The 24,251-nt window shown below is 42.6% G+C and overlaps 1 protein-coding gene across 2 annotated transcripts in view; it reads right to left on the bottom strand.

The window, feature by feature from the left end:
* Positions 1–24,251, bottom strand: part of RPS6KA2 (ribosomal protein S6 kinase A2) — a 202,825-nt gene continuing 178,574 nt past the window's right edge. For both annotated transcript variants that reach the window (XM_068405539.1, XM_068405624.1), the window contains exons 15-21: positions 11,002–11,091; positions 9,360–9,518; positions 8,465–8,626; positions 4,070–4,146; positions 2,120–2,237; positions 812–949; positions 1–414 (exon numbers count right to left, since the gene is read on the bottom strand). In XM_068405539.1, coding sequence (XP_068261640.1) covers positions 289–414; positions 812–949; positions 2,120–2,237; positions 4,070–4,146; positions 8,465–8,626; positions 9,360–9,518; positions 11,002–11,091 — 870 coding nt within the window. In that variant the 3' untranslated portion in view covers positions 1–288. The remainder of the gene's footprint in view (positions 415–811; positions 950–2,119; positions 2,238–4,069; positions 4,147–8,464; positions 8,627–9,359; positions 9,519–11,001; positions 11,092–24,251) is intronic.

The raw sequence follows: 24,251 nt of genomic DNA, 5'->3' as shown, positions 1-24,251 counted from the left end.
TTTCCTAGGATGGGAGGAATGGAGCACACTACTTTATTTGGCTTTATCTCAGTAAGGAAACAGAGCTACTGGCAAAATTGGCACATCTTTGTGAAGTTGTTAAACTTGGGACCCTGGCTGGAATGTAAAAGAAATAATGGAGCAAAGGAGAACTTTGCCTTACACTGGGCTTCTGCTAGTTCTGGCGATTTCATGTGCAGGTTGTCCAAAAAAGTTCTCTAGCCAAGTAAAGATGAATCTCTCAAATAATAAACTGTGGGTTTTCAAAGAGGCCTTTTGGGGGTACTGCTACAACCTGGTAGAGGTAAGTCTTTTCATGCCTCTCCGCTGAGCCAGACTGGAGGACAATACAGGCTCCAGCCTTGGTGCCTGAGGTGCTCGGTTTAAAGCAAAGTAAGTGGCTGCCATTGCACCCTGTAAAATAGAGAAAGAGAAAATGCTGGGATGAAATTCAGTTCTTTGATGCTTTTCACCTCCTTCTCCCTCTTCAGTTTCCTGAAAAAATGGACGTGCATGGATGGTTTCCATGAAATTATAAAAACATTTAGGCTGGCAGACAGCTGGGGTGTCTCTGATTCAAAGTGGTGGGTAGCAGTACATGCACAGAGTCCACCAGGTCATTACAACGCAGCTTGAAGTTAAAAATATCGGGCAGGTGACAGGTCAAAATTCTTTACTGCTAATATGGTGCCATATTAAATTTGGCCTCTGTGGCAAATAATCTTCCCAATTCCTCTATCAGTTTCCAGAATATTTACACAAATTACAGCTCCTTCTGCAAAGAAGGAAGAGGCAGGGGGGTAGGATGTACCTTCACAAGATGAACATCCTGTCTGCTGAGTTGGTTTTGAGACAGATACTCCCTGTTCACTATCCATGGATGTCTTAGGACTTGGACTGCTGTGAGGCGCTGATGAGGGTCTACATGAAGCATCTTTGACACAATATCCTGGGTTTAAGAGGAAGAAAACAGTAAAAGGAAAAAAGTAATTAATAGCAGTGCAGGTTTTACTAAGATCTTCCTGGTGGCAGTGTCATCACCAGCATGTGCAATGGAGAGAGGGATGCAATTTAGATATGCTTTATACTTTTTTTAAGTGTAAAGTCTGATCTTCAAAATTTTCAAGTGTAATGTTCAACTCTCAGTTGATAATCCAATCAAAAGATAATGTGGAGGGTATTCAGCTTATTGACTGAGTGTTAATCACTGGTGACCTCATAGGGGTGATACACTCCACCTAGAGAGGATGCCATCTGGAGGCATCTCCTCACTGACTCCAAAGCATGCTTCTAAGAGAAGCTTAGAATAGAAGTCTAACATTCAGGCAGCTAAAATTCAATGAGATCAGTTTTACCACGTCTGAATGTTCCAATTTCAAAACTGGGCATCTGATAAAAAATTCATTGTGAGGCTCATAGGTGTTGGTAGCAAGATGAATATGTTACTAGGATCGCTTGTGGTTTTGTGGTGGGATGTATCAATGTTCTTCCATTGCATACTACTAGTTGCAAAAACCGAAATCTCTTGCAGGAATCCCTAAATCCTGTCAAAGTTTCTGATTAATGCCAGGCAACTGGACGCTTGCCAGCTTTCCTGCCCATCTACCTGTCTTATAAAGCAGTGCACAGCTTCATGCCCAAAAGTCTCAGCACCAGATTAATTTTATCTCCTGGGGTTTCCATGCTTTGTGATAAATGGGCAGCCTAAACTGTGAATTGTACAGGAGTTAAAAATGCTAGTTTGTAAACTGCCTGCTCCTGGTTAACTTTGAGGAGCAAAAAGTTGATTCACATATAGACTGTGAATTTGTGGCATTGACTACTCTACACTTCTTTTAGAAGTTCAATTGCATCAAAAAAAGAGTTCTGTGCTATTTAAATCTCACGAGCATTCACAATTGATGGTGCTATATTATGCTTTAGTTTAATGAAATAAACGACCAAAATTCCTGACACACTATTTCATGCAGAGTGATAGAAACATAAAGAAGCAAGCTTTTATTTCATGAGGCACTGAGAAATAACCCTTTTGACTATCTGTCTCTTAAGTTTGTTACAATTGCAGACTGCAAGCCCATTTCAGAGAACAAGAAAAAAATCTGAGCAAGTGTTCACTGACCTTTGCAGTATCAGATACTGAATCCCAGTTTCCGCCCGTAAGTGCATATTTGCCACTGCCAATCCTGGCCAGAATCTCCTCTGGGGTGTCATCTGGTCCATTTGCAAAAGGAGTAAACCTATTTAATAAAAGAGAAAAAAACACAGCGTAATTTGCAAGTATATGATTTCTAGGAACTCGTGCAACTGCCACCAATTACAACAGGAATTTGGTTCCAGAATGAACCACAGATGTCGCTGCTTCATTTTCACTCAAACTATATAGTCCAGTGGTTCCTCATATTAAGTCGTTCTGCAGAGGAAAAGACTGATTCCTTAATTGTTTTTTAAAATTTTTCTTCTGTTCTCATTTTTTTAAGGAACAAAATACTCATTTTAAAAAATAGACAGGTTTTTACCTCTTTAATTATTTTAACTCTGCTTTATTGCCAATACAAGTACCTTGATAATGGCAAGAAAGGATTAAAAACAATAAAGGAGAAAAATTAGGATCTGAAACGGAAAAAAGGAAAAGAACAAAGAACCCTTTATAATCTATTTTGCAGTGCTTTGTTAACTTAATGTGCAAGTCTGTTGGGCAAAACAAATGATCTGCAATAGGTTATTTAAAATCTTCCTGATTTACCTAGTAAGAAATTACTAGTAATATGCACCCAGGTTTAGTGTCACATGCAGAGGGCACACTTTTTGTCTTCATCAAGTGACAAGTGATAAGATTTTTGCAGCTGACTAAAATCTACCAGGCCAACTTTTACTCTGCAATCTTGAACAGCTGTGTAGGTTTAGAAGAAGGGGGGATCTGGGGTTTTTATACTTTTCCTTCCATCTGTCTTGTCTTTTCTGAAAACTTGCCAGTTTGGTTTTTAGATTGTTAAACAGTTGGTTTGGCCACAGCTTCCTATCCCACCTGGTTTCTAATAGCACATTCAATTCCTCATGCTGTATTTTCTAATGCTCAGGAACAAATTAGATGGGATAAAAACTCCTGGCACCTTTTCTATAACCCACGAGGCAAGAGACATGAATAACAGAAAGGTAGGCTCCAGCTCTTTGTTTTCTGTATAAATCTAGGAACGAATCCAAGCTTCTTGCCACAGCTGAATGATCATGAAGCAGATTAAAGAGCTTTGAGAGGTCACTGAAAAGTTTCAAGCTGCGCTTAGGTACGATATATGTATGTGCACATACCATACCCTGCAGCCAGCAAGAGAAAGGAAATTCAGGAGCCTGATAACTCCAGATCGTGTTTGCACGCTGTGTTTCCCATTCACCCCAGTGCATCTTATTTCTATCTTTCACTGCTTATTTCAATCTGTCTCTTTCTCTGGGTCTTCTTGTGTCAATATTTAACTTCAGCTAACACATTGGTAGGGGTTTTTTTGCCAAGTACCCTGCAAAAGTTCCTGCTGCCCCTTCCTGTTCTTCCTGGTCTGTTCATTTACTTTCTGTCATTTCTGCAGCATATTTTTCAAATAGCAACTGAAAACTATGTTAGGGTGTTTTTTTTAGCCTTTAAAGGTGCTCAGATACCTCGATAACAACAACAGTAGAATAAGAATGACATGTATTAATAGAAATGAATGAACATCCTCTTACGGATAAGGTGAACATGATATGGCTCTTCATACTCCTACCCCCTCTCCCAGTGTAAAACTTTCACACTGCTTAAGTGGTGAGTGAGCCTTTTAGGAGGCTAGGTCTCAGTGAACACTTACGGGCACAGGCTGTTAAAAACCTAAACAACTTGTAAAGTGTCAAAGACATTTATGCATTCTGGAAAAACTTGTTCTGATTCTAGGTGGCATCTATTTTATTGCCTCATACAACTGAGCACATTTCTCAAAGGAGTCCAAACAGTTTGCAGTCTCTATCCGTGACTCCTTTCTGGCTTAATTAGTGCTGAAGCTGAGCCCACTGAAGAGTGCTGCTCTAGGAAAACTTCTTCACTCACCCTGCCAACATGGTATACAGTAGTATCCCCAAGCTCCAGATGTCACAGGCTGCATCGTAACCTTGGCGTTTAAGGACCTATGTGAAGGAAAGAGAGAGACGGAATTAGATCAATCTGCATTCCTGAATTTTTAGCTTCTGGTCTTCAAAAAGCATTGATTAGTGGTTGTAGCTGCTGAGGTTTCCAGGGCTTAACCACATATCTGGCTGGAACAAGTGGCTGCCTCAGAAGCAAAATGTTCAGTAGTGGTGTAGAGCAAGGTGAAGCCCAGGATGGAGTGAGCCGGTTAGCGTTCAAGCCCAGCACAGCTGTCACCTCCACAGTAACAGAGATGAGTGCAGTTTGTTGGAGGCTCTGGAAGCCTCTCTGACCATGTAACACACAACAAAGCAGAACAACATTTCAGTGTTCTAAATTGTTTCTTAAAAAAAGCTCATTAATACTTTGAAACATATCCTCCTAACATAAAGGTTACCAAGAACACGGGGGATGCAACAAGTGTAGGGCTGAGTGACAGTGATAAGCATATCTGAGCTCAGTTTGGATTTGATACAACAAATGGATGTACACTAATGCATATCTAATATCAGACTAGTAAAGAAGCTTGACAACTGCAAAGAAAGGTAAAAAGCTTATTCTTATCTTACTTCTGTATTAATAAAAGTGACCACATTTAGGTTCGACTTAAGAGTTGATAGGCTAAAACTTGATCTTTTTTCCCCTATGGGGAAAACAAGACCCATGGTACTCAGCAGAGATCTGACCAGTAGGTTCAATGTTGGTACGAGATGGTGAGTTATAACAGTAAGGGTAAAATCAGGATTTCATTTATGATAAAGCGTACCAGAAGAAATGCCTATTTGAGTAAGTGCAGGTCCAAGTGAAAGTGAAGTCACCTGAGGCAGCATTGCTGAGATTAGGGGAAGAACTTTGTTTCTGTTTGGCTCAGAAAAGCTCAAGGGCCACCTCCGGATCTCTCACTTGCTCGTAAAAGCAAACTACCCTTCTGTTTATTCAGTTCTGACACACAAGGAGAGTTTTATCCCCTTCTGATGGATCAGTAGGTACATTAATTTTTTGCAAAGCACATGAAAAAGGAATGTACAAATTCAGCAAGTCTTTCTCTGACCTGCAGCCTTATTACCCAGGAGTGATTTCAGCTATATGAAGTCTATCACAGAAAAGACCAAGCGATGCTAGGAAAAAACAGTTTCAGAAAATGTTACCTCGACAGATTTTACAAATGATGAGTGGTAAAGCAACCATCTGCCAGGTATGCTGCTGAGTGAACATTTGCTACCCAGAAAAAAAAAAACACAAAGAAAATGCTGCATTTCCTCCTGTTGACAAAGCTGTTAAAATCCTGCTTCTGCCTCTCTCTCCTGCACATCATGTATATGCTCTCAGGCTGTTCCAGTTTCTATTTCTTTAGTTCCTGCATTCATTCCCTCTCTGTTTATGTTAGGTTTTATGGGAAAAAACTTCTTTGCTATTTGACAAATTCAGTTGCTTCTTGCTTCACCTGTGAGACTGAGTACCCAACATTTATCTTTCAATGTGGCCATTCTCGTTGCTTCTTGAACAGTTACATTTTCATTGCCATCGCTGTCTTCCTCCAATAACCAAGGACAATCTAGTCCAAGGCATATGACATAAAAATGGGGCAGTGATGATGTTTAGTGGAGCAGGGTATTAAGCAAATGGTTCCACAGCTCCCAAATGATGGGCAGGTGTTGCTGTGTGTTGTCATTCAGTTTGCAAGAACGCTGCTAGATAACAGGGGCATTCACTCTGTGCCAGTGGCTAGGGGAAGTTTGCTGGGAATTACTTTTTATTGACAGCAACTTTACCCCACGGATAACAACAGGATCTAGTGAGAGTTATCAGTTATCATCGCTGCTACTTGAAAATGTCTCCAGCAGGTCTGTGCAACTGTGGTTAATGCGAGAACACTGAGCTAGCAGGAGTAACTGTTGGAATTTGTCTAAAAAGATTAGTGTTTGATCTCGGGGGCAGATATTATCAAACAGGAACAGGCATCTGTCTTAGAAACAAGTCACTCAGGGAAAGAGCTTTGCAAAAGATGCACTGCTGTCCTATTCTAATGGATGATGAAGAATTTACCACCCATGAAGGGGTCTAGGTCACCCTAAAAGAGAATTTGGTGGGATCTGAAATATATGCATGAACTGGTTCTTAGCTCTACATATGGCAGGGCATTGTGGTGATAAATTTCCTCTGGGTTCATCCAGTTTTGATAATGGCTCAGATGTTTATCCAAACTCCTTTTATTTCTATCGGCTTTGATTTATTGAATTAACAATGTTACAAATACAGGTGACACAGCTGTGACAGAAGCAGGGCTGCATATGGGCATGAAAGCTAATAAACAATCTCATCATTTCAAATGCCGAAACAGTAGTTCTTTACGGATTTTGGAGGAAAACTGCAGAAAATAAAATCTTTTACTTTATCCAGAAGGTCCCTACTGCATCAGCAAGGAGGCAGGAGGCTGCATTCCCTGCGGACCCAGCCTCGATCGTCGCTCCTGCACATGGCACAACTCGCACTAGGTGGCAGCCGGCAGCTTTCTCACGGATAGCCTTCCTCTTCGCTCGCTTTCTCATCTACACCCTCAATTCAATGTTTCCAAAATAAAGGAAGATGCAAGCGGGCAAACAGGTCATCCTTCCCCTGCCACCCTCCTCTTGTGTCATCAGCTCAGCTGACTCTCTGCCTCCTTCTTTAGTTTTGCAGGCATACGGCAGACCTCGCCGCGGGGCTCAGACAGGGAACGTGAAAGTCAAGTCTAGGCTGGAGGGCAGCATTATATCACAGGTAAAATGTGAAAGCACTTAAAGCTTTGTGTAAGCTCTCTGCCAGTTCTGGTAATGTTTCAATTAATCTCCAATGTTTCCTGCATTAGTAGGACCTGTCTTACTCATCACAAACGTCTGGGAGTGTGATTTCTGCTTTCAGTTCCCATCAGAAGAGTCTGATCTGAAACTGGATTGGGCTGGTAACGTTTGTGATTACAGACACTATACAAAATAGCCTGTCATTAAAAATAGATACACCTATTTTAAGCGCATTGTATCCTGGAGAAAATCTGAGTGCTTTAAATCTTGCAAACAAGATTATTTTTGATTTAGAAATTGAACTACTGTGGTGCCACAGAATTTTAACTTATTTTAAACAGCTCATTCCAGTTTCTAAAATGAAAACCCAACCAAACAGCAATAAAATAACAAACCAATCTGTCTTGGCAATGGAAGATTTTCTGCTGAAAACAAATCTTCTTTGAATTTATACTGCCCCAGCAATGATCTCAATTTAACAAATTATCCTTCTGATGATGGAAGGCTGTGATTGATGTAACTTTTGGTATCACGAAAAGACCTTGTAGAGAATGATCATCCCATTTTTCTCTTCCCAGTTACATACCACGCAGATGAACATTGGAGGGAGGAGAGTTATGGGGAAGAAAAGATTGCTGAATGATACCAACTGAGAGACAGCGGTATTTGACAGTAGAGGACAGATGAAGTATTGAAAGGCAATAGGTTTGTATTTTTCTTACAAGGACCATAACAAGCAGAGGAAGACACACATTTGAAGTTGTGTTTTGCAAATACTAAAATTTCTGATAAGCATCACTCCAAGAAATGGACAATTACACAGGAAATTAACCTCTTGCTCCTTCATCGGAAGGAAGCAGCTATGAATGTCTCAAGGGTCAAATACAGCAAACAGCCCAAACCATTCAAACAGCTGTGGCACCCAAACCTACTCCTGTGGGGCTGCATGAAAGGAACAGCGCTCACCAGTGATTCAGACCCACCCCTTCCTGTGCTTGGGCCAAGCTGTTTGGTCTTCCTCCATTTCCCCATCTGTAAAAAATGGGAAAGCAGCCCTTTCCTACATCCCCCATAACAGGGGGGATTGGTACTAGGAAAGCCCAAGAGGAGAGATGTTTCTTTAGCTCAATTAAGTCAACAATAAAGCTCCCACTGACTTCAGTGTGGTAAGGATTTAATGCATGGACTTTTCTTTTGAGTCTTATTCTTGGCATCAAGGTTTCACTCTTAAGCCTTATCCCGTTCTGATGCAGTGTACTAGAGGGGAAGCAGTCTGAGCAGCAGCAGCTAGAGAAGAAAAGGTTTTTATCCTTGTAATGAGCCAAAGCATTGCGTATGTCAGTCCAAGACAGTCACTGGCTTCTGTCAGGAGGAAAACAACTGCCCTGACAAGACCAGGGAAGTTATGGTAATAGAGGCTGCACAAGTGCTGGTAGCCTGGTTTCTGCCTTTCCTCTTGGCAGTGAGGAAAAGGGAGAGAGGGAGGAAGGATTGCTTCCTAGGACACGTTACTCATGGCTTTGAAATGCGATCCTACCTCAGGGGCGACAAAGTTGGCCGTGTAGCAGGGAGTCATGAGCAGCCCGTTCTCCGCTCTCAGTTGCTTGGCAAACCCAAAGTCACAGATCCTGATGGAGTCGGGGTTTCCTGACTCATCCATGTAGAGGATATTACTTGGCTTGAGATCTCGGTGCACCACCTTGACAAGAAAGCAGTGAGTAACAAGTGAGGAGAGGAAGTCAGGGAGCATCCAGGCTTGGCTGCATGTTTTACCAGACATGCTCCATTTCAGTGGTGGGGAAAACAGTCTTTCCGCAAGACTGAAAAACTGTCGTGAAAACATAAAAGCCCAAGCACAAAATGCAATTGCTTTAACCATAAAACAGAAAAAGCAGCAAATATTTGACTAGTCATCCAAACTGCTTGTCCCTGAAAACTGGAAAAGGAAAGATTTTCAAACTACCGTATATAAGAGAGCTTAGATTTTAAAAGCCAGCTCTTTAACAGCATGTCAGAAGCCTTTCCAATCAGGTGCTCAAACTGCCACTTCATTTGGAAAGCTGAGCATTTGATTTTCTACCTATCCACTGATTCAGCTACCCTATTTGAAATTCTGTTAAAAGATCAGGTACTGCAGTAATGACTGTGATAAAAACTAAACAACTGATATCTCAACAAGGTACAGGAACTTGAAAATCAGTGTGTTTGGGAATGAAAATGCCACTTCAACATATTGCAGTTCAGTTGGGAAATGGCTAAAAAGCCTATGACCTATTTCACAAACCAAATGTAATTATGAATATGGAGAAAGTTTTTTTGGGGGGAGAAAAAACGTATTTACATTTCAGAGAAGCAAAATCACAGCTATTTGGTTTTTCTGAAAATCAGATTTTGAGAAGGTTGATGTGGATAGCCAAAAAAGCAATGCTTACACCCTGAGAGTGCAGGTAGTCCACAGTCCTGGTAATGGTGCACAGCACAGCGCTGGCCTCCCGCTCTGAGAAACACTTCTGCCGAAGAATGCGGTCCAGGAGCTCGCCTCCCCTCATCAGCTCCATCACCAGGTACACATATTTCCCATCATCATAGACCTGGAAGAGTAATAGAATAAATAAATATTTTGGATCCATTAACTTGGTAAAGGTTGGTCCTTTAATCACAGTGTTGTCTTGCTTGTGTGAGATGCTGCAAGAAGAAAATGTCAGCTAACATGTGGGAAATGTGCTTATTATGCTTAACAACAGAGAAGGCAACTTTATAAAATGACTTAATCATCACTTTTTCCTCGTGTCTGTAGCAACTTACTGATTTGCCCACACAGAAATGTAGCTTTCCTGATCTGCTATCATGTCAGCAGAGCAGACCGAGCTGCTAAAAGCAGCACCACTTCACACAGCCTGAAATGTCTGCTGGCTCACACTCAAGCCTCCTTCTCAGTGGTGTTCTCTCTTTCCACTTCTACAGGGTAACATTTGCCATTTCAAATATCAATATTTCCCTTTGACTCATGATCAGCTAAATGAACTATATTATACTGTTGGCCAAGACCTGCTTCCAATGGTATTACATAGTTTATATTTGCAATTTTGGTGAATACATTGTTGACATCAGCCACAAGATGTATTTACCTTCAACTTTAATCGCAAGGGGTAAAAGACATTTTTTGTCTAGAATCAAAGAGACCCATTTTCATGTCATAATTCTTTATTTGGACTGCAATAATACACGGTGTTATAGTCATCAATGCTAAATGTTTTTGGAAAGGAATATAAAAACTTTTTTTGCACAGATTTTAAGATACTCTTTAACACTTAGGAATTAGGTGAGACTTTCCCGAGGGCATGTGATTAGAACTTTTTTATATACTTCTCTAAGGTCTGAACCATAATGTACTGGCCACTGACACTGGCAGGATTTTGTTCTGTAAACTCTGAATCTGACATGGTGTGGACAATCCTAGGTGAGACTGCAGGCAGTGTAAGTAAAACATTTCTGACTAAAGGTCATTACTGCATGTAAGCATAGCAAAGACTGTTCCTCATATGAAATGCTGAAGAAAGATACCTTTGTGTCTTCTCGGGCTGCTTGAGTAGAAGGGGAATACTCCCTGGCACTAAAACACTATTGGGGGAAACCCTAGTGACATTGTAAGCTCTCCTCTTTCCAACAAAGCAGATACCACAGGCTGCATGGGAACGGCAGCTGTCCCTGAAAGAGCATCCCCTGCCCAGCAGCACCACTGTGTGTGCTCAGCAACTTGCTCTGAAACACCCAACTAGGGAGATCTCACTTCTGAAAAGTGGTGGAAAACCAAACACATTTTGTTGTTCTCCAGCACTGTGCCCCTTTGGTTTTATTTACAGATGGTAAGACAGTAATTGGAGAATGTATAACCTGGCCAGTCTTTCCAACTGCTATCCAGCAATTTGTTAAGTCACATTTTTTTCCTTGATTTCAATGGGTCTGGTTTTAGCTCTGACCTTCAACTGAAGAATTTTCCAGCCATGGACTAGTAGGTGAGCCTGACCATAAGGTAAAAAGCATTTAATGCTGAAGTGCTCAAAGACTACTCACGTCTTTAAGAGTAATGATGTTTGGATGCTGTCCGTATCGCAAGAGGATCTCAATTTCTTCAGAGGGGTCTCTCTTGCTCTTATCAATTATCTGGAATAAATGAAGCACAGTGTAGTAAGATACCAGCTAGCAGCACTAAGCACAAAACAAGCAACTTCTACAGTTTAAACAAATTAATATTTAAAATTCTTCTATTAATTATTATTCTAGGAGAGGACAGCTCAAACCCTGTGCAAATGAGATCCATGCTGACTATATGCCAAAGCCAGATGGAACAACAATTAGTTTAGATTCTGAAGGCGTAGGCCCTCTTTTTGATACCTAGTTTTATTTGCCTGTAAATAATAGCAGTTATGAGAAGTGTCATTGAGAAATCAAACCACCTGGAGAGTTTTAAAATAATAATGGTTTTTAAATGACCTCTCTGACATAAAAAATGGGTATATTCATAATATTGACATATGCTTGTATATCTGCTGATAAATTAATAGAAATTACTTGTCCGGTGGGTTTGTTAGAAATGAAGATGTATAGACATTTACTGTCACGGGAGATCCGAGTTGAAGCTAGTGGTAACCACCTGGCTCTTTGGGCCATCCTGTTGTAATGAACAAGAGAGTGGCTAGAGATTGTATTTCGCCATGTAACCAAATTCTGCCCATTCCTAAGCTAGAAATAAATCTGCTCTATGTATCACTTTTCTGTATTCAGCATCTTTTGCCTTATTAGAGACTATAGTGAGACATGAAATCTTTTTAGTTTTATAGCAGCAGGTGTCAGAAAAACATGATACCTGCTGCTTAGGGAGCATCACTGCATGGAAAGCCTGCTGTTAGGATGGCACCAACTTCTCAGCAATGTTCCTGTTACCTATATTTGGGATGTCAATCAAAGAGCTTCGATCATTTTCCCAGTTGAGAGCACTGATGAATGTTTCTCACTTTGCAGATTTAAATGATAAATATGAAACAAAATATAACTATAAAATAATCCAAGGAAGATCTCTGTATTTTGGAATCTCAAATGCAACAGCACAGGGAATGGCAAAACACTCATTCTACTAGAAACTCTTTAGGAGTTCAGTGTTTTGGCATAATTTCTTATTGCTAGAAACCAGCAGCAGTACTTCTGAATAGCAGGTTTAGCGAAGAGGAATGGGTGGTGCTTTCAGAAAATCGTAATTCCATTATTGGCTTGGATTTCAAGGCTTCCAACCTTAAATGTGGTTAGTTCTCCCTAAGAACTAGGCACAGAGCGCAGATTTAAAACAATGGTGTTTGCAGGGCAACAACTTTTTAAAAATTTCTTTTGTTAATGAGGATAAATGCCTGGCTGCTTTTGTGTGCATTTTTTGTGGCTTAATTATGGCAATACACATTTAAGTACATGTCTAGAATATTATGCATCAGTTATAATAATGCATACTTGAATGTGTATCAGATGTTTTGTGGTCATCATGACTGGCATGCATTTGCAGTAATAATGATGGTCAGTAGTAGTCCATGGCTGAGGTATGCATTTGAAGCCATATCAGTGATTTGATTCTGAATTAATAGCAGTGTGAGAAGTGAAAGTGCAACAGAGAGCTGATGCAGGTAGATGGCTGTTGTCTACATTTGAATAAATGAAGGAAAAACTTCAAAAACAGGTGAGTGGAAAAATTCTACTAGCAATTTCTCCTTAGAATAACGTTGTTTTCCCAGTTTAGTTGAGACATTCTCAAAAAAGCCAATGAAACCCTGACTGAATGACTCCTCATAAACACAACGGCAGTGACTGAATGTGTCCCACTCAACCAATAACTCTAATATATAAAAAGATCCTCAGGGTCACTTCCTTGGCTAAACTAATATAGCTCTTGTCAAGTTAATGGAGTTACGCACATGTGCACCTGTTAGGATCTGCCTGCCTTGTACAAACCAGCAGAATTTACTGCAGCAAGTATTACTAGCACTGTGTGAACTACTACTATCACTATGGTACTGTAGCAAGCAGTATATTTCAGATTCCTTTTCTGTTGTATTTTCCTGTGGAAGGAAATATCCAGAGCTGTGGAAAATTTTAAGCAACTATTAATAATGCAGGACTATAAATGTATATATGGCCTAAAAAAATGCAAACCAAAAATAGTCTCAGCTATTGACACAAAACTCAACATAACCTGAAGCAGTCTGCTACTGATTTAGTAGCAACAGCAGCAGCAGATATGTAATGCTTCTAATTCACAATATGCTATAGAAATAAAAATCACAAGACAGTCTCACTAAATATGCATGCTTTTTGCTTTAATGTGTGCACAAGCTGTGATTCAGTGATTAAATGGACAGGCTGCCCCAAACCACACAACAAATCATTGTCAGAGCTGTGAAGGGACCTGCCAAATTCTTCTCAGTCCCTGGCCAGTCTGGTTGGACAGACCAGAGCAATTTTTTCCCACCACAGCGAGAGACTGTCACCCTGACGGTGCCTCTTTTTAGCGTGCCTGTGACTTACACTTGGCCCACGACTGATACAGCAGCAAAGGAGGTGGCTGCTGCAACTTTCGCAGAAATCTCTCTTCAGTTCTGACTGGCTGCAGCACGCACAGTTTCTTTATTCACATGCTGCCATGGCTGTAGCAGCTCCTTAAACATGCCCCACAGCTCCACTGTGATACCCGATTCTCCTGGTCTTCCTCTTCAGAAAGTGTTTCAGTGTTTTGTTGCACTCATGCCAGACTTTCCAAAGAGGGAAGCTGCCATGTCAGGGTGGTTTGGCTGGTGGTTGCTGCCTCCTTTTGCACCCGGAGGAGTCTGCATCACAACACGAGGTGCTGCATCCCCAGAACACCTGCAAATCTTTCCCCAGCTTAGTGCTGAAATGAGCTGTAGTAAAATGCAGGCCCAGTGCTCCTTACCGAACACAGGGGCTAAGGGAGATGCATCATGGGCTTCCAGTGATATTCATAAGTAGCTCTGAGATTCTCAAAAAGTCTCAGATTAAATTAATTAAATCAGGTAAGTGAAAAGGCAGTGGTTTCACTAGACAGGGGTTAAATAAGTGCTTTTTGTGCAGCTGTACTTGCCGATTTTCAGTGCGAGTGTTGTTGTATAGAACATCGAGGAAAAGCATGGTCCGAGCACCTTGCACAGATGCAGCAGGAGAGAGGCAGGACGGAGGCAGCCCCGGCACAGCCCCCCCTGCACACTCTTCCCACACTCGCCAGCCGGCTGCAGGGTCCTTGGCCTCCCAGCAAAAGCACGGGGCTTCTGCCGTACTTGTGCAGTAACCACTTTCTTCTCCAGACAACACCACCTGGGCTGCTGGGCACAAAGTCCAAAATCACTGTGAACACCTCATCCACAATCCTACATGCTCATCTACACACACATTCCCCTTCCTAGAGTGGGTCAATGCCGAGATGTATGAAGCAGCCTCGACCGTAATTTGAAAGTGTTCGCTGACTCAGACTTAGCAGCTGCCAGAGAAGGTGAGGGAGGCATTACAAAGTCTAACCGTGGTTGTACTCTTGCCTCCTGGAAACAAACCAAGGAATTCTTCTTGCTAGTCCTTTCCAGGAGGGGCCTGGTGAGCACCTGCTGGCTCCTTGGGGCTGTGCTCCAACCACACTGAGCTCGGGTGCCCCCCAGGGCTCTCCCAGGGTGGGGACACGGATGTTCTTTCCAATGGGCTTTGATCAGCGGTGAACCACTACCAGAGCAGACACCCATACCAGGAACTTGGCTTTCCATTTCTGTGTTACTGTTTCTTCCTCCTGCTCCTGCTTTGGAGTTTAATTATCTCTGATTTTTCAAGATCAGCTCTATTGTCAGTCCACCTCTGCATATGGAGAGGTTTTAGCTTTGTCCACTGAATTCAGCCAGTGCAGATTGTGTAGACCAGACAACAGTATTTATAGCACTTCACACCCAACCAATGCAGCAGTTAGGTATGGTCCTCAAACTAATTTTAATACAACATCTCTCAGAGCTATGCTTTCAGGCTGCCCAGAGAGACCCCACAAGGACAGCCCATTGTTGGCTGCTCTGCTCTAATGAGGACCAAAGGCTCTGGATTGTTTCCTACCTGTATATGAAGCTGCGATACTAGAAAAAAAAGCATTTAATGTTACAGATATGGATACAGGAGCTGCCATACTCTCATCAGACTTCCTACATGAGACCACACATGACCACAGCATGTGACACACTGTCTGCTCCTGTTGAGAATTAATATTATTATTAATCAGTTAATCTTTTTTCTATCTAGTAGCTTTCAAGCTCGACTGTTTGATGCTGGCAAGCTAAATATGTCTGTCTGAATTTTAGATAGGCGATGACAATCTTAAACCCGAATTAAAAGCTGAGCAAAACTATTTAACTTCTAAATATTTCTTGTCATAACAAAGAGCATTTGCCACCCTGGTGACTCTGTTTCCTCTGAGACATTATGTTTTGCATGAAGACAGACTCTTCTCTATTCCTCTCTGTTACAGCCCATGAATCTCCTGCAGCTCTTCCCGTGAGAGGAATGATGTCTTCTCTTTAGGAAATTCATTCTGATTTGAACTCAACTAAAATGTATACATAAACACTATCTGTTACAGAATTAAGGGAAGATTTTCTCTGCTACTAGTCCTGAGGTTTTGAGCAATATGTAATGATGCTACTTTTCTATTTCTCTCTGTAGATGAGGGGTGAAGAAGACCAACTTAGAAAGCCATCATAATGTATAAATAACTTAACTGAAAATGTAACAAGAGCTCTATTGTACTTTGGCAGAGAAGAGCTATGAAGCACAGGGGTTTTATATTGTCCTTCAGAAAAAACAAGAAACTAAGCCATACAACAAATAGACTTTTCTCTATATATTGTACACCCAGGTGTAGGTAGATTAGGGTACGGCGACCGGAAAATCTCGGGCTGTAACGGAAGGTAGGCGTGGCGAAAGGAGCAGGAAGTGCAAGTATCGTGCGAGTTCGTATGGGACAAGACGACTATATAAGGCTGTTGCGCAGTTAAACAAACGCCATTTGTTGCATCCTCACATTGGTGTCAGTGCTCAATGGCCCTGGGGTGCGGATAGCCTCAGGCCAGCCAGCAACCGAACGGAGCTGGCCGCAGACAAGCGGCAACAAATGGTGACCCCGACATGATTGCTGTGCTGGCGGACCGCAGGCGGTCGGAGTGGGTTCGCGAGCCATGGAAACCTTGATAAAGGTGATTTTGTTACTGGGCGAGGAGTTTAAGATTTCTGTGAAATCGAAAGACGTAGTCCAGTGTGTGGATCGCCTCATTAAAGAGGGGGCGGTGGCAGAACCGGCTGATTGTTTACAGCCGAATACCTGGGAGCGGTGCTCGATGAAGCTCGCTGAGCGAGCTATGGCAGCGGGTTCTGCCAAAGAATTAAAAACATGGGGAGTTATCTTGTGGCTGCTACGGGCTGCGCGGGAGGACTGGGCGACATGGGATGCGGCTCGGACGTGTTTACATGGGGTCTACCCTGACCAAGACAGAAGTGGCAGTGGTGAAACTCCTCCAACATATACTCTCTGAGAGAGGAATTAAATACGATGAAGCTGCGTTAAAGCAGTTACTGTTCTGGGCAAAAGATAAAGGACATTTTACAACCTTTAATGATGTCTTTGAAGTGCCTTTATGGGAGAAGATTGGTGACTCTCTCTGGAATGCGGTGTCAAGTGGTGATAAGGAAGCCTTTAAATTGTCTGCTACATGGAGGCTGGTTAGCGAAGCGTTAAAAGGAATAAAAGCAGAGAGAGAAGTCACACATACAGCTTTTATGGCTTTAGGACCGCAAGTGCCTACTACCCCCTCACTGTTTGCGGGACCAACACCTCCCACGGCCCCGGTGGCTGTACCGGTGGCAGCTCCTTTATCACCGTGGGTACGGACGGCTCCGAAAAAAGCTGAGGAGCGGGGAGCGAGTAAAATAGATACAGATCCATTAGAACCGGTAGTGCGCCCTAAAACACGAACTCGATTTGGACTAATTGATTCAGACGCTGAACAGGAGACTTGGCTGAAACCCCCTCCGAAACCCCCTCCCTCTCATTGATCTCTCTACGGATGAGGCTGAGCAGGAGGACAAGGAGGAGGGTAAACCTGCTTTGTATCCACCTCTACCGGATTCGCCGTTTACGGAGTCAGCAGTACCAGAGTCACAAGGACTTAAAGGACTGTTACGATCACGAAATGGTCACGAACTTGAAATGACAGAGCTTGGTAGACGACTGGAAGAATTAAAGACGGAATTGCAGCAGCATCGTTCAGCCAACGCCTCGGGACACGTGACTATGTCTCCCCCAAAACCCCCCTCTGTGTTCGGGACAAGTATTAGGGCGACCTCAACCTCCTTTACAACTCCCTACTCCACCTTTAGATCAGGGCGGGGGGGGGGAGGTTTGCGTCCATCTGGTAATGTGGGAGGTGAGGGAGAGGGTCAGCGTCCGCCCGTGTATACAGGGGAAGGGGGGGAGGTGAGGGAGGAGTGAAATGGAAAGGGGTCATTCGAGATGCCTTATTAGAAGGAGTTATAATTCCACAAGCATATCTGGTGATTGTGGGTGCGGGTCCTGAGGGGAGAAATATTTGGCAACCGTTAGATTGGAAAATTGTAAAAGAAGCATTGCCACTACAGATAGCGAAGGACAACACAGGTGAGGACTGCAGGAAAGTTGTTGCAGGGATGGCAAATCGTAACCCCACCTTAACTGAGCTAATGGATGCTTGTGAGAAAGTAGGAACCACCACATTTCAGATGGAGCATTTAGCAAAAACTTTTGCGGCAGCAGTTAAGGTACTTCATCGTTGCTACATGCGAACAGGAAGGTCACTTTAAGAAAAACTGCCTTAAGAAGTTGAAGCTGAGTGGGAGAGATAACTCTGTTTTGATGTGTCATTGCTGTGGGAAGCTAGGGCATTTTGTGAAGCTGTGCAGGTCTCAGTATAATGCTCAAGGTCAGCTGATAACAACCAGCTGCAGAGTACAGGGAAACTGGAGAAAAACGGGGGGGGAACAGTGTGCTGACACAAATGAATCTTCCCAACCAGTTCCAGGCCTAAACAGTTAACTCGCAGCCCGAACCGTAGGGAGCGCAGGACTGATGTTTCCACGCGGGGTTAACCTGTGCGGCTGCCAAGCCTTGGACCTGTGGCAAACAGGGATAATGCTAATGCTGATTGTCAAAAGATCATTGAAGCTTTACCTGGAAAAACAGATTTGAATGCTATGATAAAGGCATGTGCAAAAGTGGGTACTGTGGAACATAAGGCTCAAGTTATGGCTGCGGCCGTACTTGGGGCTTACGTCGTCACAATTGCAGCCTATATTCCAATTGTTAGCAGGGGACACAACTTTAACAGCGCCACGACACACTACTTCAGAGGTACAGCAACTGATTACAGAAATAGAAAGCAGGCTACATTCCAAATTTGTACATCGTATTGATTTGAATCAGGAAATACAAATTATCACTTTGTTTGATAGGCAAATTCTGTATGCAATAATTGGTCAATGGAATTCAGAATGATCAGATTCGTTACAGAGCTATTGGCACAGATTATTCATCAAAGGACGGATGCGATTTCGGGAGCTTGTGGCCAGAGATCCCTGCATCACTAACCGTTCCTATTGCAGCTCAATATTTTGAGTGGTGTATGGCTAATAGCTTTGCTTTGCAAACAGCTATGGAGAATTTCTCGGGACAGGTTGTTTACCACTTGCCCTCCCATCCTGTTATAAAATTGAGCGTGGAACTTCCAATTGCCACAGGAGTGTGGTGCGCAGACACTCCTGTGGATGGAACTACCATTTTTACGGATGGATCTGGGAACAGAGGCAAGGCGGGCCTTGTCTGGTATTCTGATGGCAAGTGGGAATCTATGGTAATACAACAAAAGGGTTCACCTCAGGTGGTAGAATTACGAGCTGTATTAAAAATATTTCAGAATTTTCCCATTCCCTTTAATTTGATTACTGATTCAGCATATGTAGCTGGCATTATAAAGCAATTGGATAGATCTGTTATAGAGCATATATGTAATCAGTGTGTTTTTGAATTGCTGCGAGCTCTGTGGCAAGAAATTCAAATCCGAACTGCATTGTTTTATGTTTTATATGTAAGAAATCATACTAATTTGCCTGGGTTTATTGCAGAAGGCAATGCTCGAGTGGACTCTTTGGTTTCTGACCTTACAAATTCTACTGCAATGACTGTGCAGGTGCCGGACATTAAACAGCAAATCATAGAATGGGTTTTTCCACCTTTTCATCCTAAAACAACAACTTAAGACTGATAACGGACCAGCATACTGTTCACAGATTTTTTGTCAATTTTGTCAACTATGGGGTATTACACATGTCACTGGGATTCCTCATTCACCTACGGGTCAGGCGATTGTGGAACGTGTTCATAGTACATTGAAACAGCTTCTGCAAAAACAAAAAGGGGGAGAGGAAACTGAACCTTCTGAGAGACTTGCAAAAGCTGTTTATGTACTTAACCATTTAACTTTAGCAGGAGATAAGGAGCGACCCCCAATTGTAATACATTGGGAGGCAGTTCGACAGGGAGCAGGCTATGTGAAAAACAAAGGCGAAGTGTGGTATAGGGAACCAGGTACTAACGAATGGTTGGGACCAGGGGAACTATTACTAATGGGTCGAGGTTATGTTTCTGTCTCTACAGGCGCAGGAGTACAGTGGATTGTCTCTAAAAGGATGGTTAGCCACATTATTAGAGGGAATAGTTTATGTAGTTGTGATTATAGTTATCATAGGGATCTGCATGGGTTGTGTTAAGACAATCATTGAGAATAGTATATGGAAGTAGTGAGATAATAAATCTAACTACTTCCAAAAGGGGAAATTGATACCGGATGGTTTAGCAACAGTTTAGCAAGAGTAGGCCTCAGAGTAGGCTCTAAAAGGCCTGATCTGTGTTACCTTTAAACAGAATCAGCTTTCCTGTCAGTAATTTTCCTTTCAGCTAGAATAATAGAGAATAACAGTATGTTCTGAAGTAAACTGCATGTTTTGTAGATAGAGTCTGCTTATAGGAATGTTTATAATAAGCATTATCCTACTTGTGTTACCCTATTTGTTTGCATGTTTGCAGAAAACTGTGCAACGAATGGTCAATACAGCCTTTTTGGCACAGCAACAGAGAGCAGGATTTATGGGTAATCAAGGCTGGGATTCTCTGACCGGGCTCTGCGAGACACAGGGAACCAGGTACAAGAGTACCTGTGGGGGAAGCCGAAGCAGCACCAGCCTCGACCTTCAGACGTGAGGAGTCATGACAGTACAGAGAGTCTGGTAAAGCGGCGGGGCGCCAAGAAAGATGAGGAACGGCAACCGTTGCTGAGTGAAACAAAAGCTTTGAACAATGCGCTCATGATTAGCTTGCTTTTGCTTTGCATCTCAGGAGTTGCAGGGGAATCTTACTGGAGAACCTGGGCTCGGGATGTTGTATCCGCCAGCTACACTTACGCTTTGACGCAAGGCTCCAGAATCAGCGATACGCTTTACTTCGCATGACTTGAAGCATGGGGAGGGGGAAATGTAGGTAGATTAGGGTACGGCGACCGGAAAATCTCGGGCTGTAACGGAAAGTAGGCGTGGCGAAAGGAGCAGGAAGCGCAAGTATCGTGCGAGTTCGTACGGGACAAGACGACTATATAAGACTGTTGCGCAGTTAAACAAACGCCATTTGTTGCATCCTCACATTGGTGTCAGTGCTCAATGGCCCTGGGGTGCGAATAGCCTCAGGCCAGCCAGCAACCGAACGGAGCTGGCCGCAGACAAGTGGCAACACCAGGGATTGCTTAGAAACTCAACTGTGTTAAACAGTGGATGAAACAATTCCAGCATAAAATGGGCTCAGCACATGCAATAGTGTCCGTTGTTGTAATAGGGCACTTTGACTATCACATCCTTTGTGTATGTCACTGACTAGCTGAAAGAAAAGGTGCATTTTCTTCAGCGGAATTCAGGGTAAGAACTTCATGATATTTTAAAATGAGTTGAGCTCCATCAAAGGACAACACTGAACTCTATTAAGGAAGAAAGGATCAGGAGAGAACATTTTCAAAATACTGATTAATGCGTCTGGCCAGTTTTTACAAGTCCTTCTACAAGTCTTTTGCATGGAAAAAAAATACCCGATTTTCCCTTACTAATGGGTTTTCAATGTCTTCAGCCTTGCCAGAGTGGACTGATGAGTGTAAAAGAGAGTATCAATACAGTTCTGGGTGCGTAAAGCGTTGCTGAAATTGGTACAGCAACTATATAGACAGTATATATTTTTATTTGCTTGATGCAGTTTTGTGAAGGCTTTTGTGTGCCTCCAACTGTGTAGATTAATTTCTTCCTCTGGATCTAGTTATGCCATTAGCAGATGTTACAGTCCTCAGCTGTTTGATACCACACACCAGCTGGGACTTATATCCTTCACAGTCCTGCCAAAGAAATGGTATGTGTGAGCACTCCCTAATCCACTTTGGGCAGAATTAGCCCTGTTAATATAAACTGCTTTTTCAAACAGCTGAAATTAACCTTGCATGAGGAGGACGGCTGTGTTTCTCACATGTATTTCTCCATCACTACAGTTGTGAGATAGGAAAAAGGCAAGAGGTAGGAGGTGACAATTTAGCTGCCTTTGCTGTCTGGAAAATGGAATAGCCTAGAGGAAAGGATGAGAGAAAAGCAACAGAGTGAGAAAGAAGACAGAAAGGAAACATGAGATGCACTGATGGGAAGAGCAGTGATATGGGCCTGAGGAGAAAGGATGGGGCTCTGGCCAGGCTAAGCTGGAGCTAGCAGCGAGGAAACTGCTCTCTGCTGCTGGGTCTTTCTGCTGCTGGGTCTTCCTGTGCTGGGGAGAAAGGACTTTGTGCATCTTTAATGAACAAACAAGAATGCATTAAAAATTTTTGCTTGACTCCAACTTGATTTTTCCCCTTAAGTGAAACAGGACACAAAAGCTCTGTCTAATCACGTCAACCAAAATGGGCAACCGCAGCCATCTCCCTTCTTGGGAAAGCTCAGTGTACCTAATACTGGCACTGTGGTTTAACCCTTAACACTGTGGTGTATGTCGCTACCAATGGACTCCAGCAAAAATTCTCCATTTTATTTTAGTGGATTTATTTTGCAACATCAACCACAAACACCGGGAAGCACTAGAGGTACACCCTGCAGCATGGGCGTGGATAAAAAGTAGGTTGTGGGGCTTTGACTGAGGAGGTTTGGTGGGTCGTGCTGCAGAGGTATAAGGCGTAGCTCTCCTTGGCTGCCCTTTTTGCCCCCAGTCCCAAATGGGACCAGCATCTGCCTCTTCTTCAGCTGCCCCAAGTGACCTTTCCTGGCAGCTGAAACTGAGATACAAGGGTGTGGACCGAGGCAGCTGAGCTACTGGTACAGTCCTAATCTGCTGCTCTGGCTACAGCACCTGAAAGCCCAGCAGAAGGTCAGGACAGACACCTGGGCATTGCAGTACCTTAAACAGCCACAGCTGAGGCTGCCATGTGTTTAGCCAGCAGGACTGCCTAAAGCTCCCTTTGACCAGCACCAGGGAACTTAAGATGGCTTTGTGGAAAAAGCATAGAGAAGAAGGAGAGCTTTATGCACTTTTTAAAGCTGCTTTATTTTCTATTACGTACTTTGAAGTTTTTTCTAAAGCCTGTTTGGAGTGTAGGCATGGGTTAATCACATTTAAGAAGAGATCCTTATAACACTGTGTGATGCGATGCTCCCTGTAGAAATCCTTTCCTTTTCTGGGAGGGGAGGGATAAGCAAAGGGAGAGTTAATTTTGTGTCTCTTTGCATGTTATGTCTACACCATATCTATGATATATTTGAAAATTCAGGGCACCACTGGTAGAACTGACTATAGGTGGGATTTGCATCCCTTCTGAAGCAAGGAGGTGCAACAGCATGCAGAAATTTAAACCTGACAATTTCATCTACAATATCAATTCCAATGGAAGTGTCACAGAGAGAGAGTTCTGCAGTTCTGTGCCACTGGAAAATGTACAGGTTTCCATTTCAGTAATATTTCCTTCTAAAAATAAGCCCTATTCATGCCAAGCATCTGTTTTAATTTGGTTCCTTTTTTGATGTCAAACTACTCAAGCTGGATGAAAATCACTGCAGAAAGGCTAACATTATTTAAAAGGACGTGGTATAATTTTACATTTAAGATGTCTCCAAGGAGACCTATTCCAAGCCTAATAGTTTCTGAGGGACTATTTACTGTGCTATTAGTTTTGATTAGCTACAGAGATTCATTCCCCCCATCCATGCTTAAATCTTTCAGAAAAATAGTGAAATGAATATTAAGAGAAACAGGTCTAATTAGCAATACTTTTTGAAATAAGCACTGGCCATCAGATCAAGATGTGCGAGTGGGACATTAAACTTTCTGCACACAGAGCATACCCACTCACTGCCACTGTTTGCCAGCTGTCACCTGGAACTGTAGTTCTTAATAATTAGCATTTATACAGTAGAACACATTTTCTAAGCAACGCAGAAACATTAACAAATTTGTTTCAATAGCATCTGTGAAACATAAAAGCTCATTTTAGAGAGAAGTCTGCAGTTTTGGAGGCAGAATAGCTTGGTGAAGAAAGGCTCTGCACTGTGTGTTAGTCTGCTCTGCTCAGCCCTAGCACACGTCCTTGGATCAGACTGATGAGTTTTCAGTCCGTAAAATGACTGCAGTTCTACTCCCACCTTCTTTTACAAAAAAGCTTCAGGGATGGAAACCAGTATATCATATTCAGATCTTATAAAAGGGGAAAATTATTACATCAATATGGAAGACAAATACAAGAAACACAGTTTAAATGGCCCCAAAAGAGAAACAGAGCCACAAAGGACCAAATTCTGTCCAAAATACTTAGGTATTTGGCAAGCGAGCTAGAGAAGAGAAACACGATACTACTAAGCTGTAGGAAAACTGCTGCCTGATCCTAAGTCTCAGAAAAGATCTAGTTAGCAGTGAGAAGTACCATCCTCTCACATTCTTCAGAAGCTCAGCCATGCCAGGGAGAGAGGCACTGTGAGCTTCGTGACCAAATGGGAAGGAGCCTGCAGGAATCCTTACTCCAGAGGGGACGTACAACCACTGCACACCCAAGATTTGCTCTGAAGCCGAGTTTAAGAGGTGGTCTGCAGACTTTTCTGTATTTCTATCTGCCTTCTCTCCTTATTTGCTATTTGCTAAGTCTTAAGCAACACCTTTATCC

Source organism: Nyctibius grandis, chromosome 1, assembly GCF_013368605.1.
Source record: "Nyctibius grandis isolate bNycGra1 chromosome 1, bNycGra1.pri, whole genome shotgun sequence".
NCBI classification, from domain to species: domain Eukaryota; kingdom Metazoa; phylum Chordata; class Aves; order Nyctibiiformes; family Nyctibiidae; genus Nyctibius; species Nyctibius grandis.
The sequence above is the reverse complement of the archived record's forward strand: the minus strand, read 5'-3'. Positions and strand labels throughout refer to the sequence as shown.